We start from the raw sequence: 20,262 nt of genomic DNA, 5'->3' as shown, positions 1-20,262 counted from the left end.
TATTAAGATAAAATTTTAGGTGGCCTGCGCAGAACCAGACAAGAATCATGCATTATTATCCTCTATAGAATCTACCATACTACAGTAAGCCTTCTTTGTCAAAGAAGCATTCATATATTTCTTGAATTTGTGCTCAGCTCAGTGAGTCCTAAGTACACGGTCTGGTATTTTATTGTAAAATTTAATACCAAGACCTATGATAGAGCCCTTAACTCTAGCTAACTTATTAAGATGAACATTATATTATAGTATATAACAAAAATTGTTTATTCATATAGTTCTTGACTTATATGAATAAACAATTTTGATTTCGAATTTCAACAAATTTCTAACCTTTTGTTAGTATTTATAAAAAAAAAGCAATATTCATAACCTATTATTATAGTAAATTCAAGTTTTAATAATATAATGTAAGAGTACTGTAAACATTATGGTTGTGACAAAAGTCTTAATTAATAAGTCTTCAAGACGGATGTTCAAATTGGGATCAATTGTCATTGAGGACATGTTTGAAACTCGCTCAGAAACACTCAGAAGTATTCCATACGAATTTTATATTTAGAATCACAAAAATCACGTGCATTTTTGTGCAATCTTTCGGTACAGCAACGTCTTTTGAAATGGTTTGGGTATCTTATATTATTTGGTCATATCTATACTAATATTATAAAGAAATGAAGTTTGTAAATCGGTAATCAATTTATCTACAGAACCGATTGTGCAAATCCCCCACCATCAAAACTTTTTCAAATTGGTGCTTGAAGCTCCACCCGGATCTGTCTATATTTTGTGATTTCAAGCTCAGTAAGTGACCTATAACCTTATATAAAAAACAATGCCTTGTTTTTCTGGCCTAAACGCTCATGTGATTCCTCTGGTGTTATGAGAGTATGGGCCGTGGTCACATACCACCAATTGGCCTGTTTGTATGTATGTTCGTTTGTCGTACTTCTCTATATCAAAACAAGTGGAATCATATACGAGTATATATATACCTATATAGATGAAAATATATATATATATATATATATATAATGAAAATGGTCTTTGTTTGAGGCTCAATCACGCCTAAACCACTGATCGTATCGCCATGAAACAACTACAATTCGATGCGAAATTTATCCTAGATGGTTTATGGCTTCTTATTTTTGTATTATATTTGTAATTAGATGAATAAAATTTTATTTATTTCCTTTTAAAATTCGCCCAGCAAAGCGGGAACGGGAACGGCTGGTCTAATATAAATAAATATCAAGCGGAAATTTTGTATAATTCAAAAAGGTTTTACTAAAATAAAATAAATTATCTCTACATGTACATCACAAGTTGTCAATAGCGTGGAAATGCATTCCTGAATTATTCATTAGAATAAATCAACAGACAAAGTATTGCGAATACATAATGTCGTCAAATGTTGATAAATCTCTGTATTGTAAAGACTGTGAGAGGAACCTTTTGTATTTAGTATTGTTAACGCGCGACAATTAGTCGGTTTGCGTAAACTTATGGAAACTGTGACGTGGGAGACACGGGCCATAGACAAACATATCTATATACAAATCATATTTATAAATCTTACCAGTAGATAACAAACACATTAAAGCAACAATTGTTCAGCGAATTCAAATAATTATCAAAATAAGCTGTATGAAATATTTAAGTTGCTGTAACCTTTGGTCTAAAATCATAATTATACAAGTATGTTTGAATAATAATAATAGTATGAATAACAATAAGATAGAACTAAACAGTTTTCAAATAAGAAGAAAGATGAAAACGTTCGCGTGAAACGCTCTTCGATTCTTGAAGATTTAAAAATTGCTTTCGAAAATTTATGTCTCAGACCTGAGAAGAACGGGCGCAAGAAACTCAGCAGGCTTTTTCGGTATTTTATAAGATTTCGATTCAATCAAATTTACAATAGCCTGTCGGTGGTCGCTCTATTCCCAATGTGTGGTATCATTAAGAAAATCCTTTATGTTATAGTAACCTTTACTACATAAACGTTTAAGCATTTGTTTTGAACATTTTCAGGGATCTTGTTGTAAAAGCATATTATATACATCGCCCATAGAAGACTTACTAACTCGAATTAGCCGAGTAGTAGGCATAACATGTTAATTTTTGTATCTGATGTAAAACATTATAAATTTCATAGTTTGCCAATTGGCCCAGTCAAAAATGCCGACAAAATTGTAAGTCTCATTAGGATCGTCATTTTTTGTACAATAGGGAGTTAAGAGATGCATTGCCTACCTTTAAGTTGGGAGTATGATGCTCTTATCGTATCGGTTCAGGAAATACGTAATTGAATTTTATGGAAAAGGAGGACAAACGAGCATACGTAAGGGTCACCTGGCACCGCCCACAATCTGTTGCAACACTAAAGGAGCACAGGAGCGTTGCCGGTCTTTAAGAAAGGTGTACGCGCTTTATTAAAGATACCCATGTCATATTGTCCCGGAAAATTCTTCCATAAATTTAAAAAATTTTATTAACCTAACGCCATTCAAACTGTCTGGTAAATGAATTACGGGCAGCATACGTGGAATGAATATACTGGCGGACTTCCGACACCCCTTCGGCGTTGGTCCCCTCTTAAAGTGTTGTTTGTTTCCGAAGCGGTGGTATCTAGACTAACAATATACTAGCCTATAGACCAACAAAGCGCGTGAAAGTGAAAAACTTCCATAACGCAGATACAGCAAGATACAGGAGGAAATTGAATCTATTGTTACTATAAACTACTGCTAAGACCATAGCCTTAGTAGAATATACTAGCGTATAGATGATCAGACTTGACATTCTACGTTTTAAGCAACTGTTCGCTTTCCAACCTAGCCGGATTATACTTTGTAGCTATAATATTGTACCTACTATTTCCAACTTATGTCAAATCACCGCACGTTTCATACTAAACTAAATTTCAATTTTTCCACACACTATCCGGTTGTCACACTGTCTACATACTCGTATATTATAAGGCTATGGTACTGCCTAATTTTAACTAATTTAACTTTTGTGAAACATAAGAAATTCATAAAACATAACCACGAGGTATACAGTGGATACATTGATTCACACACACTGTAAGTAAATAAAGCGCGAACGTTTAATAAAAAAAATCGATAATTTATTAAAAATACATACGTTTAGAAAATATCGTCACAAAATTAACAAAATAAACAAACTTGAACGAACACATCGTGTTAATAACCCCGTCCGTAACACAAGAACGTACGTCCTTGTTTATTGTGTCATATGCGTTGTATTTGTATGTCCGTTTGCACCGAGTTACTTATATTACCTAGCTCCTAGTGGTTGCCAAGCCGTGTCCTTTCACGCTCTATGCTTTAAACAATGACAATTATGTTCGGGTTTACCAGTCACGAATGAAAAACTACTTAGACTTTATTATTACTACGGGTTGCACTCCGGGAGTGCCGGCAGAAGTGAAAAATTTAACATAAACGTTGTTTTTTGTATATTTTTATGAATAGTTAGGGAATAATTACGCACGGATTACTTTATTTGTCAGTATAAAAGTACTAGCATTTATGTGGTTGAATACAATATTCATTTATTGCGCTATTGAACACAAAAATGACAATTTATATTGCATTAAAAATTTAGCACTTCAGAACTATTACAATTATTTTACATTAAAAATATTATATCCCGGAAAAATGAATTTTAATGTCAACGACTGTCTTACGAATTTTCGATCAGGTCACACCCATCCCAAGAAAAGTGCTCAACGCCACTGAAGAAGTTTTCAATTCCAAAAAAAATTTTGAATAGATTTGAGATTCATATATCTCTTTACAATTACCGGTATTAACCAAATGTCATTGATATGATGACCTTAAACAGAGGACAAGTAAATCCAAGTTACGGTTGACGTCACATACACAATGAATCATGATTCTCTCACAGTTAATGAAAAGTGAGAACAAATTTTGAAGACAGTTCACCAATTTTCTCACGCAGAAAGGTACATTACTGTTATCCGTTTTATGACCGTTAATAATTTATACCGTTGGCACTGAGAGTTAAAAACCCGAGACAATACGCGTATTATCATCAATAATAAATCAATAACTCAGGGTGATAGAAGAACCTTGATATTTAATGGACCGTTTCGTAAATTGCATTTAATACATTGCGTTTAAAACAGAATATTATAGTTTCATCTTTGTACTACTGAAAAAAGATTTATATGTACTCAATAATTCTAATTACTTCAGTTGTATTTTTTTTATTAATGGGGCTAAACGGGCTTGTGGTTAACATGATGGAAAGAAAAAAAACAAGCTGGCTATGGATGTCAGCGACTTACATTTTATACAACTTATAGCACTATATACACGCTTGTGTTGTAGGACAATTTAATAGTCGCGTCCGCCATCTGTTATCGAGCAGAAACAATACTTACATGCACGCAGCGCGTCGAGAGATGGCGGTAGTGTCGCCGCAGTACCTCCCTCCAGTGACGCTAGGGCGGCGTACGACTCCTCACAAGGTATTCCTTCGCTACCTTTTCTTCTTTTCGAGATTATTGCTTTCCACATTTTAAACTTTTTTCTTCTTGGTCTTTGTAAACTCATTTATTACATAATATTTCACTTCAATCACTTTAAAAGGTAATAATTTAAGTTAGGTACAGCTACATCAGAGTATCAGCTATTTTAATTACTGCAAGTTGTAAAAACTTTATGAACAGAAGAAGGAATGTTCTATATAGTCTGTAGACTCGCTCAAGTTAAACTGACCACTACAGATAAATCGCTAACAATCATTAGGGGACAACTATGAACATAGGGGCAGTGCCCTCTTCTATCGCATCATTCCATAATAAGGATATTACTGAGATATCTTAGGCCATTGAGTAGACATTATCTTAACGCATACAATGACAACATTTATATATTTAAAAGACCCTAATTATTTCATAAACTATAAGTTTGATACGTAAACTTAAAAGATACCTATACGGTTATACCAAATCATTAACTAAAAATATATTAGTAGCAAGTTAGTTTAATAATGGTTTTTAACGAAACTTGTGACTTTTCCACGGTCCTTAAAAGCCGGAAACACTCCTTTAATTCCTCTGTTGTAGCAGGAGAACGTGAGCGATAATCACTTAACATCAGATGATGCGTACATTCGTTTTTTTTTTTTAAATAGACAAACTGAGAAGATTTTCTTTAAGGTATAGAACCCCAAAGAAAAAATATTTCGTTAACTTTGATTTTGATATACCACAATATTATTTCAGTTTAGTGCCAAAAACAATTTTAAATTCTGAACAAAAACCACGTTCAATACATACGCAGATGAAGTCATCGCATATAATTTGTATGTAGATTAAGAAAACGATAAAGCTTCATAAAGATACCTGAGTAAAACTAGGTAGTTAATAAAAAAAAAACTAAAAAACACGCTATATATGTTGAAAAGATAATTTTTGAAATTTAAAATGAATATCAAATCCTTATTGACGATACATGTAAAAAATTACATAAATTAACAAAAATCTTATTTTGCAAATTGAAAAATAGAATAATTTTATCAAATTAATGTATTGTCAACTGTTCCTCAATAAATCTACGAAGTTTGAAATCTGGCTGTTTAAAGCAATGTTTAAAGTGGGTCAAAATCGCGTCCAAATCGAGTCGGTTATAAACAAACATATATAAAGGTGAAGCTAATAAAAAGCGTGTAAAAACGAAATCAAAGATTATTCGAAGCCCACGTTAGTTAAGTCTGTGCAGAGTCTAAGTACGCCCATTTGAGCCTAAAACTTCATTTTATCATTCCTGTTATGTACACATACTACAGACAACAAAATACAAATAGCAGCGCTCCATAACAATATTGAACAAAGTGTCACGACTACCAACACGCCATATTTAGCTGTGAAATTGGACTCCAACAGCTCGTGACACTTTTAAAAATAAATCACAGGTGCTTAGCAAGAGGCCGCGTGAGCACAACTTATATTATGATAAGACAGACAATGACGTTGTGTTATCATTTCAGAATGCAAAATAAATAATAATTTAGGAGCTCTTTTTTAAATGACACTCAGTCGTCTTTCATAGACAGTTTATGTTTCATAAAATACTCAGCTCCAACTTCACTGTTGAACATAGTGACAGATTACTGAGTTTCATTGTTCAATCGTTAGCTGTAAGAACAGATTATATTAACAATACAAATACTTTTGTAGACGTTATCTGCCATAGTTTATAAGTATTTGTATATATACGAGTATTTAAGCCGACTTAATCAATATGATGTATTGCTTATAAAAAAAAAAATTGATTTCAGCTATAACAGTAATATCATATTTATTTGTTTATTAGTTAATATGTTTGTGTAAAAATGGCGGTCCAAAAAAGGAAAACGTCTTTCAGCATTATATCTATCAAAAAGATAACTTGTTAAAAACCAAGTCTCGCAACTCTTCTACAAGATCATTCTATTTATCTATTAAATTCTATCAAGATCTTCTACCGTATAAAGTTGTGAGATCCATGTAATACCAAGTCAGTTAATTTATCCAGTCCCAACTTAAGGGTCCTTCTGTATTAAGTTATTACGTAATTACCTCAGTACCATATAGACCATATCAATATTAAAATTGTTTATGTTCTAAATTATATTTTCGAACCATTGTATTTCTCTGACGTTACCATAGTTATCTGATGTTATGTATTGACAGTGACACTTGCTAAACAAATATTTCGAATATATCAATCACTTCACACTATACTGTAGGGATGCTTATCGACTAGCTGTGAAGTGAGTCTGACACTGTAAAAGGTCTCGAAAAATCATATCGCAAATATATACGGTCATATTTTTCCCAAACACGCAATAAGAAGTTAAACTTCAAAAAGGAAATGTAAAATATTAAAATTCGTTTTAAAATTACACCAAAACATAATAAAATAATATTCCCACGTATTAGTAAGTATCTTTATATGTACATTTCGGTATTGCCAACATAAGGGAAAGCACATTATAATATTATTAAGAACATCTAATGAGAATTTCTTTATACATTAATAAAAAAGCAAAAATAATTTCGTAAAATTTAAAGTGAGAACTAACGTGTGACTTTAATTGTTCATATTTACAATTATGTGAACTAACTCGTTTTTCACATAACTTAAAAACTATTGCGTACTGTAAATATTATTTGGCGAAATATGTGGTAACTTTTTACTAAGTATTTGTACGAAAATAATTTGTACGTTTAGATAGTCTCTTGCTGCTAGACAACCGATGAATCTTCGAAATAAACAATTTATACTTTTAGTTAAAATAAAATTATTAATATAAGTAAAGGTAAGTAAGCTACCTTAACTAAACTATGAATTGTTATCTACTTACAAGACCCATAACCGCATACCATAAACTTACAAACCCATATTATAAATTATGATTCAACGCGTGTTAAATGACCGCCGGAAACATGTCATAATTATAAATAACATTTATCACCAGTTCAGTTGGACATTGGGATATAGACAAAATTTGCTGCATCGGTGCAATTTATAGCCAAAACACATGGTCGGATTTGGTACGGCCAGATCATCGGACGGACCGGTGGGCGTATCCCAGCAATTGGTCCGGCGTCGTACTCGGTACAGTCCGGACATTAATAATAATAATTTTGTGCGATTGACAATGCGACATACCATCGAATATTGTCCGCTACAAGCGTCCGATGGTTTGGCCGTTCCAAATCCGATCATGTGTTTAGGCTATGAGAGGTATTTTGGGATGGTCGATTGTTGCGTACAAAGCGTTCGTTAACATATGCATGCGGGCATCTAGAATCGTCCTATTTTTAATGAAAATCCGGAAACAATTCGTTTTGCTGAAAACTGCGATTCGGGCAATGGACTGGCGTAAATATTTAATTGGCTTAGAAGAAGAGTTATTGAGTGTGTTATATAAAATTATTATATCCCACTTTTTACATTCAACAGAAGCAAAAGGGAAGCTCATCTTAGGGTCCGTTCACACAGACCGGCTCGGAGAGGAGAGCAGATTTTTATCACGTTGGAAACAGTGTTTTGAGTGATTGTAGTAAAGTTTATTTTTGCATTTGCACCTTTTTTGTCATTAAAAATGCCTGAACGCGCTTCGTGTGAAGTAATAAAAGGAGCCGACCGGCTCCGCTTGCGTGCTCTTTCTCGCTCGCGCAGCCGATCGGCTCTGATTGCGTGCTCTTTCTCGCTTGCGCAGCCTGTCGGCTCCGATTGCGTGCTCTTTCTCGCTCGCGCAGCCGATGGGCTCCGATTGCGTGCCCGCTGCGGCCGCGCCGACTGCCATTTTGATAGCAACATTTGAACGTAATAGTTGTGCGTACTTGTACGAAAAGATGAATGATGAAAAATTAATAATACTCGTGTCAAAATATGAGTGTTTATTTGACATAACCAAGCCATCATATAGCGATCGGATAATGAAAGACAATGCATGGGAGGAAATTAGCAAATGTCTCGGAATAAGTGGTAAGTAAGGTTTTCATTGTTTTACACCTACCCCCAGATACTCAAACGAATTTTAAAGCAAGGGCTTCTTAAACTCGTGCTGCGACGTGTTAGATTCAAAGTCAAAATAGGAATAACATGAGTTTAAATGCGCCCTTACTTTAAAAACTCGTTTGAGTATCTGATCGTTAGAATATACTTATGTAGTAGACAATTTTTATTAAATATAACTTAAGAAACTCGCGTAGCCACTTGATCTTGCCAATCTAAAGCACCACTTGATGAAAAATAATCCTTAAATTTATTCCTTGTGGTTAGAACTGCGTCGCTATTAGAACTGTTTTCATTATTATTGTCTGTTATTGCTGTCAATAAATTTATATTGCTGTGAAATTCATTCTCTTGTCCTGGCGTCCGATTTTCTATTAAAAAATTATGTAAACATGTAGTTGCTAATATAATTAAATCACAGTACTTCGGCTGAATTTTCATTCGTTTTTGATAAATTTCAAATCTTTGAGTTAGCATTCCAAATGCACATTCTACGACTTTTCTTGCCCTGCTTAAACGCAGATTAAATACTTTTTTTGATAATTCTGTTCTTGCTTGTTCTCTTGGATACGGCCGCAATATATTATTGCTCAAAGGAAATGCCTCGTCTCCTATAAAAACATGTGGTAAGCTTTCAGTGGTACTAGGTAGAGGTTTATTTGGGGGCAGCTTTAACTTATTGGTGTTGAGTTTTTTCCAAAATTTTGAATTCTGTAAAATTCCGCCGTCGCTATTTTTACCATATGATCCGACATCAACAATTAAAAAACTGTATTTCGCGTCGACCACAGCTAGTAACACTGTACTGAAAAAGTTTTTATAATTATAGTATAAGCTTCCACTATTATCTGGTGCCTGTATATTGACATGCTTTCCGTCTATAGCGCCCAAACAGTTAGGAAAATTCCAAATATTAAAGAAATCACGTGAAACCTTTTCCCACATTTCTTCATCTGGCATCTGCATAACTATGGGCATCAAAACATCACAAATTACTCTGATTGTCTCATGAATAATTGAATGAACTGTAGAAATTCCCATTCGAAAATTAAATGACAAGTTTTTGAAACTGCAACCAGTGATGAGGAATCTGTAAAAATAAAACAAACACACAAAATAGAAATATAAGACTGCCGTACCAAAACGAACTATAAAATAAAAAAGAGTTATGTTATTAATTTTTCATTTCTGTTCTTTCCAGTGACGCAGTGCCAGGATCGTTGGAAGAAACTGCGAGATAACTTCAGAAAAGCCTATTATAACCGAAAAGGCAAGAGTAGCGATGGTGCAACTACGTCCAAATTGATAAAATTTGAAAAAGAACTTTCTTTTATAATACCATTTTTTCGCAATCGAAACCAAATATCTAATGTAACATTATCATCGGATGATTCAGAGCCTGGCACACCAATACCACCACCATCGACATCATCTAAACGTTCTGACCATTCTGAAGTTGAATCGCTTGCAAGTACTTCTGGCTCGAAAAAGAGACCACGCTTAAGCAAAGATGTTGCTACGGTTTTCGAAGAGTATCTTGAAGAAAAAAGAAATACTACACCCCGTGACAAGGCATTACGTAATTTTTTTTTGTCTATGTCAGATACAGTGGAAACATTCCCAAAAGAAGTCCAAGCACGAATTAAAAGGCGCGTGTTTAACATTGTTAATGAAGCTGAATTAAGTCTGTATGAAAATAGTACAGATTTGAATTATTCTTTGTCTATAAATTCACCGCCATCGACTAATCAATCTACTTACCTAGTGTCAAACGAAACCTATATTCCTCAAAACTATCCAGATCAGACTACTTACGGGTACAATACCAGCACACAAAATACAAAATAATAAACAATCAAAAACAATAATAATTATAATAATAATAATTAAACACACACAAATCTGTACTATTTAATTACATTTCATTAACGTAAATAATGCTTAATAAATGGAGGGCTGTGATTTTGTGATCTATTTAGATGTTTGTGTTATTTAACATGATTAGTATAAGTAATTTACATTTCATTAACGTAAACAATGCTTAATAAATGGAGGGCTGTGATTTTGTGATCTAAATAACATGATTAGTATAAATAATTGTTTTTTATTTACCTTAAAGTTACCGTTAACCTTTCTTCGGCTGTAATGGTGCAACGATAATTTGTAGTCTTTTTTGTTATATGTACTCTTAACAAATCTGTCAATTTCAAAAATTGCCAATATTCCATACGATAATACTCATAAAATTTTAGGCTATCTCTCTTCAATTCCTCGAAAATGGTGTGAAACTCCCCATGGATTAGTCTGTTTTTCCAAATATGTTTTACCCATATTTGTTTCCGCTTGCGCTTACGTTTCCTATGTTCTATTTCAAGTAATCTTGCTAACAAATATATTTCTTCGTCGGAGCTATCTAAATCCATGTTTCGAAAAGCACACGTTAACACACCGAAAACAAAACTTAGACTGCGCGGAATACTGGCACTGCCTTTGTAGTGTATCCACCCGACTCCGAGCGCATCCGACCGGCTCCGAGCACATCCAACCGCACCCGCTTTCAGATCTCTTCCAGCCGGTCGATGTGAAATAGTTGGCGGCTCCGCTCCGGCCAATTCCAAGCGTATACGACCCGGTCTGTGTGAAAAGAACAAAGCAGGCCGATGCTCTCCGAGCCGGTCTGTGTGAACGGACCCTTACGGGTACCATTTGTATATCTTATAAGTAAAATTGAATGGATTTCGTGAAAAGTTTAATGTGTATATACTGTGCATTGTTGAAATAGTGTTTTTGTTTCATTAATATAAATATCTATTATTGAAATTAATTTTTAAAAATAAATTCGAATGAATAATTTAATCGTTTTTAATTTTTAATTTCGTTAAACATTATGAAATTTCAAATTTTAATACTAAAAGTTCTAAGTTTTCACTTCTATCACAGAAATTCATTCAAAAAATCACAGATTTTTTTGTTGGTAAAAAACGTTTAACTGCAAAACCGTCCGCACACGAAGCGTTCCGTACGGTCAAACATCATAATATTATAGTAAAATGGCATTTTTAAATATTTTTGTAAAACAAAGATAAATTGAGCCGTATTTAATATTTATATTCCATTAATATATTTAAATACATTACATTAAATGGTACGTATTCATTTAAATGTGTGTGCCATAACTTATGCCATACATGATAAATAATATTATTTATTGTCAGTACTGTTGCTATATTATTAAAAATTATTTAAAACAACAATTATTTAGTTGTTAGCCGCTTCTTATCGACATAATATGTGTTATTAATAAGAATTTGTTTTTCATTACTATTATTATTAGAAATACACAAATTTAATCAAAATACAATAATGAATGGCGCCACTACTCGAGAGCTGTTCAAAAATACAAAAATTTATGGGAAATCGTCATTTTGACCACTGGCTAAGTGGTTAACCGTTAGGGGGTGTCCCACGAGGTGCGAAGTCGAATCCTGCATTATACATAAATATTGGTACGTAAATTAAATTTGTATATTTAATCCCAGCAGAAGCGAAATCAAATAAATATACCAAATTGTTTCGTACTTCGAGGAAATTTATTTTGTCTTTGCATCTTTGATTTCGTTTGATTTTTTATTAAAATATTCTCAAAGATACTCTTGTAATCGCTATTCAAGCTGCCTTAGTCATCGATCTTAGCACGTGGGTATATCTTTAAGTACCTACAACTCTATGTACTACCCACGCAACACTTTACCTTTGTGATTTGAAGGTTTTCCTTTAACAAGATTCACCTACAGATAATGCATCTTACAATCATATCAAATTATATATGTACCTTCTGCTTAGGGTTGCTAACTTCTCGAATGTATGTTAGGTTCACAGAGTACAGTATTATAAAAAGGAGTATGTACTTCTCTTTTTTTTTAGTAACAAATATTTTTGACGTGACTAATCAGAGCTACATTCATAAACGCGTGAGTTTTTATGGCTTTGGGTAACAACCAGTATCATCATCACCAGCCGGAAGACGTCCACTGCTGAAGGCCACCCCCAAAGATTTCCACGACGATCGGTCTTGCGCTGCCCTCATCCAACGCATTCCGGCGATTATGCCCAGATCGCTGGTCCATCTTATTGGCGGGGCCTACCAACACTGCGTCTTCACAACTAGTATATTATTTTATATTATGTTAATAGTCTAACAAATGTAATAAAAGTCAGTATGTACCAAGAGTATTTCAGCGTACTTTGTTAGTGTTACAGATTATATAAAAAAAACAGAGTAGAATACGATGTTTTATAGCGTAGTTGACAACCCTACTCCTGCTAAATGATAAAAGATAAGTATATCCAAACATATTTTTAAAGATTTCACAGTATATGCAATATATCTGGTACATCCTTTTTTACATACAAAACTATTCAAAAACTGCAGGTGAAATTCGAAGTTTCCATATTATATAGAATAACTAGCTGACCCGACAGACGTTGTTCTGTACATAATAATTAAAACGCTGTTTTTTATGAATTTGTCAAAATTTGTCAAACCGTGCGTAAATATTTTCAGAGATTTTCTCTCATTGAAAATACGTCCATACAAAACAAACATTGGAAATAAAAATAAAAATGGGTCCCAAATCAAAACTATCCTATCTCTCAAGTTGGACAAGACTCTATGAAGTAATCCCCATTAAAATCCTATCATTAGTTTAGGAGCTCACTGAAAACAAACATCAGGACACTGGATTTATATATATTAGAATAATATAGATTACTTATGCCAATATCTATGTTGCAGTGGTCTGGTTATAGAGAGGGTATGGAGACGATACAAACAAGAAATTTGTATGAAACTTGGCATATTATTATACCTGAGATATATAAACCAAGAATATATATAACAATCAGTTCGTTCGATCGGAATTCAGTTTCATGACAAATACGTTGTACGTCGGCATTTACTTCATTTAAGTTTAACCTTTGCATTTTTCCCGTCTTTGAAATGGTTGTACTTGCGTTTTAGAAAGTAGTCTAATGTCGTATTGACCCGGATACAACTCACAAAGAAGGAATGGTTGCTGATTTTAAATAACAAAACTGGTGCTGACTTTTGATCATAAAACGAGGTATTTGGTGTAAAGCCAGGGGAATTGTTTACAGAATTTCATCGTTTTAATGATCGTAACACATAAACTAATAATATGTGAAGGAAACTGTTCATTGTGAAGCAAGCAAGTAGCAACCGATATGAATGCGAACGGCCGGATGCGCGAAATATATTGACGTGCGCATACACTGAGAACTGACATCACCTTCTGAGTTCACCTAACACTATAGATAACTCATTACTCAAGACATTTCTGTATTTATAGCGCTATTGTATGAGTTGTGTCTTCTTCACAGCGTGGAGCAAAAAGGCCATATATTATTCTTTGGCATTAAAGATGGTTTCCTTCGGGATATCAAGTCCGCAAAGGCATCAACTGTCTTATTACTAACCGCGATGCTAAGTTACTCTAAGTTTCAAATTACTTCTCCCTGTCATGTAATTCTATAGCTGTAAAGGTAAGATAAAAACAAGCGACCTTACAAATAAAATTGGTTTAAAATAAAACCTGAGAATAAACCAAGAATATGCAAAATGTAGACTTTATCGCTGATAACACTGTCAATACAATGATAATTTTGAAGTTTTCCGAATGTCTAACAGCCTTGCAAATAAACGCGAGAAATGTCCGAATAAACCAATCATAAGCAAAATGTCTATTTGTAAACATTTTGCATATTCTTGGTTTATTCTCAGTTATAACTTTTTAGGCTGAAAAAGTTTTAAATTTGGAATTACTTTACTTCAAATTTAGTAATAACACAGCAAAAGTTCTCTACGTACACGATATTCTAGATTTTGTAAAGTTTTAAACGTTTAATAATCCATGTCTACAATGTTACAATTTACCAATAATTTTTAATGTTAGTATATTTTATCTTACAGCCTAGTTCAGGAATTCCCAAAGTGTTTGTTATTAGATTGGTTCACCAAGGGTCGACGTAAAAGAAATCTGATTTTGAAACATCGACGAAGTCTAAAAATCTTTAGCTGACTTCTACTCGGTGGAAGGAACATTTCTACCGAATTACAAGTCTCTACGCCTACTGCTACCAGGGATATCGTGATGAGTGAATATATAGGTGGAAATCTCTTATACCTTATATTATAATATTTAGATTGTATAGTAGATTATATAGAGGATAATGATGCATGGTTCTTGTCTGGTTCTCTGCCTTCCCTTCAATATGTGCGAAGGGAACGATGGCTGGTCCATGCGTCAACTTGTGAACGAGTTCTGCCAGGTCGACCTGTTACAGTTAATAAATCATTATATTTGGATGCGATTACTAATTATGACAGTAATCAAGACCATCATGTTTAAGAAGCATTCTTACACAAACAATGAATTGAAACTCTAAAGGTTGATGTATCTAATAAAAGATAATTTATATTATAGTTTTTCTTTAGTAAAGTACTCATGAAATATTTGATATTATTTAAACACGATTCAAATATTGGATTACCAAGTCATTTCTTAAGTATATTACAGATGTGTATATTACATATGATTTAAAAGATCGGTTTTGAGTTTCTTAGCAGTTCTTCTCCCAATGTCAAAGCCGCTTTATAAACTGATGTAGCCTCATGACGTTTACCAAGTGTTGTTATGATATTATTGATTCTTCCTGTGATAAATAAATATATTTTCATTATATTCTATTCATTCAAATAAAAGATTTCCTCAACGATCAATACAATGCCTCTATTATTATGGCCTTGCCTTACAGATGTGTAATCTTACTCGTCAAACAATTGAATGAATATAATACTACGTACAGCTATATCAAAATATGATCGAGTCCTTGGTGTAAATTACGTGACATATAAATCACACGTTTCAAATTGCAAACGATATTAGATATTTCCGTTATATTACTAATGCAAACACAAATTTAGTCGAAAAACAAGTAGTACAATTCGACCTATATTGAGTGACATTGCAATTACCTACTATAATAGCAGTTGTAATTTAGAACCACTAATAATTTTGCCCTCTGCTTCCCCAGATGAGACTGTTACACATTCGGGCCTGGGTGGGCACCCAAATGTGTCATAAGAGTCGACTAAAGGTATTTACCAGTAGGCCGGAGGTATTACCGGAGGCTTCTTTGCATAGGATGCCGGCTAGATTATGGGTTCCACAACGGTGCCAACTGAGGGCAAACGAGACTTAATATCGTATGTCTAAGGTGACGAGCGCAATTGTAGTGCCGCTCAGAATTTTTGGGGTCAAGAATCCCGCGCGCGCTACATTGTAATGGGCAGAGCGTATAAAGTTACCATCACCTGAACGTCATGCTCGTCTCATCCCTTATTGTCATTAAAAAATAAACGGACGGGGAATAAGTCTTTTCGCTTATGTACATTAACTTGTAATAAGATCTCTATCTCTGTTCTTATTGTATCTGGTCGGTTTTGAAGACATTTAAAAACTTACAATTAAAAAAAGAAGCGAATTAGTAAAATGTTGTAATCCAGCTATTTCTCATTGGTTTTTCTTTCTGTCAGAATAAGTAACGGCCGTTCCCAATATACTATCTACAGAAAGAGATAAATTCTACTGTCAGTAATTAGCTGTCAATAATCTGAAGCTGTCCCAATATACCCTATAAGTCATTCTTATCGCCTTATATTGAGACGCGTGATTTGCAATTTCCATACAAACTTCTATCGCTGGTAAGCTATACATCCTCCCATTGACAGGCAGCGTGTACGGATAAGGTGAGTTACCGTCGATAACTTTATTGGGACAGAAAAGTCAACGATAGTTACGATTTTTATCTCAAGTAGGCCACAACCGGAGATAGACTGAATATTGGGAACGGCCGTAAATCTCTTCAGAATTGTGTAGGCTGTGTCAGTTTAACATCAAAGGAGGACTCACAAAGCTTTTTTGAAGAAAAAACTATACAGATTAGGGAGAGAGAGAGAGATTTGCTTAAAGAGAGCGCAACGCTTTTTCCTTACGCTTAAGGCGTCATAAAAATGTAGAGATATAAAAAATCTAAATATCCATATCAAATTACGTTCGTGGAGTTGAAGAACGCGTGACGAACTATGTTCCTGACGCGGTTCCCTGTTGCACACGTTTCTTAACCCGGCTTTCATCGGCTTGGTTTAAAACTTCGGATTAAATTTAAACACTTACACGACTGACGACAGTACAATAATTTAAATAGTCTGTCCTACTTTTATTAGCTTCAAAATTCAAAGTCAAATAAAATTTATTCACTTAGGCTTAAAAAAGCGCTTTTGAATCGTCACTATAAGTATTTCTTTTATATTACTGAATGTATAATATGTTCGGTAAGAGTAGAGCTTAATACACTTTTACCTTTAATATTAATAAAATGCTATGATTTTTTATGTGCTACCTATAAATAGGTTTTAAGTAAGTGCCTAAACTAAATAAAACTTAATATTATAAACAGCTTACTAACTGTAATTATTAAGGTTGTCTGGCCACGTGTGTCTGTCCGCTTGGGTTATTTTGTTCTAGACGAAGCTATCCAGCTCAAGGTCACGCGTGGCGAGTGTAGGTACCTACTATTACATTTGGCTTGGCATCGACTTCAAAGCTAACAATATGTACCAGTTTTTTTAAACGTATATTTTTGTTATTATTTTTCTTTTTAGTGTCATTTAATAATAATAATATATAATCAACCTGAATGAAAACTTCTAAAAAAACCGTACACAAAAAACAATTATATCATCAAGGTAGACAAAAATTTTATTGAAAAATGTTCATAAAATGAAAACTACTGGGCCAAACTATGTAAAATTTTTATGGGACCAAATGGCATCTATTCTGCATCGAACTACATCGGATCATAAATCTCAGAGTAATCGGCGTACATACATAAAAAAAAATACCGATCGAATTGATAACCTCCTCCTTTTTGAAGTCGGATAAAAGCAAATTAGTTTGTAGGGTGCTGCATCTAATATATGAAGCGTGTTCAAAATTCAAAGCGCTTTAAATATGAAATATTTTTATAAAGAAATAAAGAAGAATTAATTATATAAATATAAATTATCATAATATATTGGATGCATCAACATATAGACCATAAATACATTGTTTTTGTAACGATGCTTCGTGAACATGATGGTCGTGATTACTGTCATAATTAGTAATCGTATTAAACAAATGAGACTACCCGGCACACGACACCGTCGGATTAATTTGGAACTACCACTTATCAAGAAGCTATACCAATGCAATAATTATTTCAATAGCGTATTTATGAAGAAAAGGGTTCACTCGTTACAATACTGTTAATAATTACGTTTTGGCAGTCTCATCAGATATTTTAGCCTTGTGGAGCCTCACGGTATATCTAGCAGACATAATAACGACTACGTGCCTCAAACTTGTAGCCACTCCTAATTACACACAAACGAGTTGGTGAATATTACCATAACACCAACCATTACGGCGAGGTGTTATCTAACCAGTAACGTGAAAGTCAAAGTCAAAGCCAAATAGTCTTCATTTATTATTATTATTTGAAGAGGGTGGCTATTTATCTAATCCTAATAATTCCTAGTAACACCGCGTCCAAAATTGAACTATTGTTTTCGCCACTCATACTATCAAGTCGTCAAGCCCTGCAGCCTTTACGAACCGCAGTATCTTCTTGACGCGAGTGTTGCAAACACCATCTGGTGGCAAGGTGTAGTCGCCAGAGATTTGTGTTACGCTTATGCATTAGTGGGCCGCAATAGCAGAGTAGATGAAGAGGCGTTTCATCAGCCTCAAGGCAAAATCTGCAAGTTTTATCATTTTTGATGCCGACTACACTGAGGTGCTTGTTTAAGCGACAGTGCCCAGTTAGCATCCTGGTGAGTATGCTACTGTTTAATGCCCTTATCAGTGCTTTAGAGTGATTTAAACCTGTAGAATTGTTCCAGCGCTTAGTCTACATTTTATCATTATAATCCTCTTTACGCTAGGTTAGAGCAGAAGTCGTAGATCATTCGGGTAATAAATTTCTTTCTACACGGAACTGAGTAAAGAAATATTATATCAATATAAGTGACTACTTTTGTTGCACGTAAGTGTACACAGTACACGCGGAACCTTTCCACTACAGTAATTACAAACAAATATTAGGATCCTGTGGTTTTGGCACTAATCAGCAAGCAATCTAAAAGTTTATATTAAAAATACAGTATTTGTTGTAGGTAATCATCATAACATTCGGGAAGCTCCGTAAAATATTCTCGTCCCAAATACCACAGTGTCTGAAGAGGAAGGTATTCAACCAGTGTGTGTTGCCAGTGATGACTTACGGTACGCAGACGTGGTCGTTAACTATGGGACTTTGCACTCAAAGGGCAATAGAGAGAGCTATGCTCGGAGTTTCCCTGTGAGATCGAATCAGAAATGTAGAGATCCGTAGGAGGACCAAAGACACCGACATAGCCCAAATGATTGCGAAAGTACTGAAGCTGAAGTGGCAGTGGGCAGGGCACATAGTTGGACGGACAGATGGCCGTTGGGGCAGTAAAGTCCTCAAATGGCGACCACGTACCAGAAGACGCAGTGTTGGTAGGCCCCCCACAAGATGGACCGACGATCTGGTCAAGATCGCCGGAACACGTTAGATGAGGGTAGCGCAGGACCGATCGTCGTGCAAATCTTTGGGGGAGGCCTTTGTCCAGCAGTGGATGTCGTACGGCTGATGATGGTGATGAATGATATAAAGGGCAATATACAATATTCAATGTCAACCCAATTCCCGAAATGCTGTTTAACTGTTTGGTGTAATTTAAATAAAGCAATCAAAGAACCGACGACCAAATGAGTACAGCTGTCAATATAATAAAATTATAAATAATAATAACAAAAGATATAAATATGACGACCCATATAGCCGAATGGTTAGTGACCCCGGCTACTAAGCTAGAGGTCCCGGGTTCGAATACCGGTAGGTGCAAAAATTTGTATGATGAATATGGATGTTTGTTTCCGAGTCATGGATATGAGTATATTGTATTAAATATATCGTTGTTTTGTACCCATAGTACAGGCTATGCCTAGTTTGTGTAAAAGTGTGTCAATATTATTATTATTATTAAATATAGATAAAAGATAAGATATAAAATAACATAGAACAAATAAGATAACATAAAAACATACGAGACTTCTGTCAGAGAATACGAAACTCGACATTTTCTGACAGAAGTCTCGCAACTAAATAGCGTACTGGAAAGTTTGCACAGTGTGGGTAAAGTTACGTGCAACAATATTACTCACTTATATCCCTATTCTGTGGAATGAGTAAATATTAAGACTGAACCATGTAAGGTGAAATATATTCAAATAAATTTAGACATAATTAACAAATATTACGGAAAATATAATAAATAACAACAATTAATAACTATTAAGATTTTGGAAGCATCACCGCACCTTATAAGGCAGCTTGTTCACATTGTGTTGTGATTAAAGCAATATTTAATATTAGTTCCGACCTTGCCATCTGTGTGTGGTCAATCTTATCTATTTACAATAATGTGTGAGTTTAAGGCGCTAACACAATTAGTTAATTGAAGAGAATTGGTCTGAGACATTGCACCTAA

At 34.2% G+C, this 20,262-nt stretch overlaps 2 protein-coding genes across 2 annotated transcripts in view; one reads left to right on the top strand and one right to left on the bottom strand.

Annotated features, from left to right (window-relative positions):
• Nucleotides 1-20,262, bottom strand: part of LOC126971901 (ras GTPase-activating protein raskol) — a 184,980-nt gene that overhangs the window by 77,819 nt on the left and 86,899 nt on the right. The window lies entirely within an intron of this gene.
• On the top strand, nucleotides 8,031-11,205 carry LOC126971874 (uncharacterized). Its single transcript, XM_050818394.1, has 2 exons — nucleotides 8,031-8,534; nucleotides 9,766-11,205. The coding sequence occupies exons 1-2, from the start codon at nucleotides 8,309-8,311 to the stop codon at nucleotides 10,410-10,412; spliced, it is 873 nt and encodes a 290-aa protein (XP_050674351.1). The 5' UTR covers nucleotides 8,031-8,308; the 3' UTR covers nucleotides 10,413-11,205.

This window comes from Leptidea sinapis, chromosome 24, assembly GCF_905404315.1.
Source record: "Leptidea sinapis chromosome 24, ilLepSina1.1, whole genome shotgun sequence".
Lineage (NCBI taxonomy): Eukaryota > Metazoa > Arthropoda > Insecta > Lepidoptera > Pieridae > Leptidea > Leptidea sinapis.
Note: the sequence above shows the minus strand (reverse complement) of the source record. Positions and strands in the feature narration are given on the sequence as shown.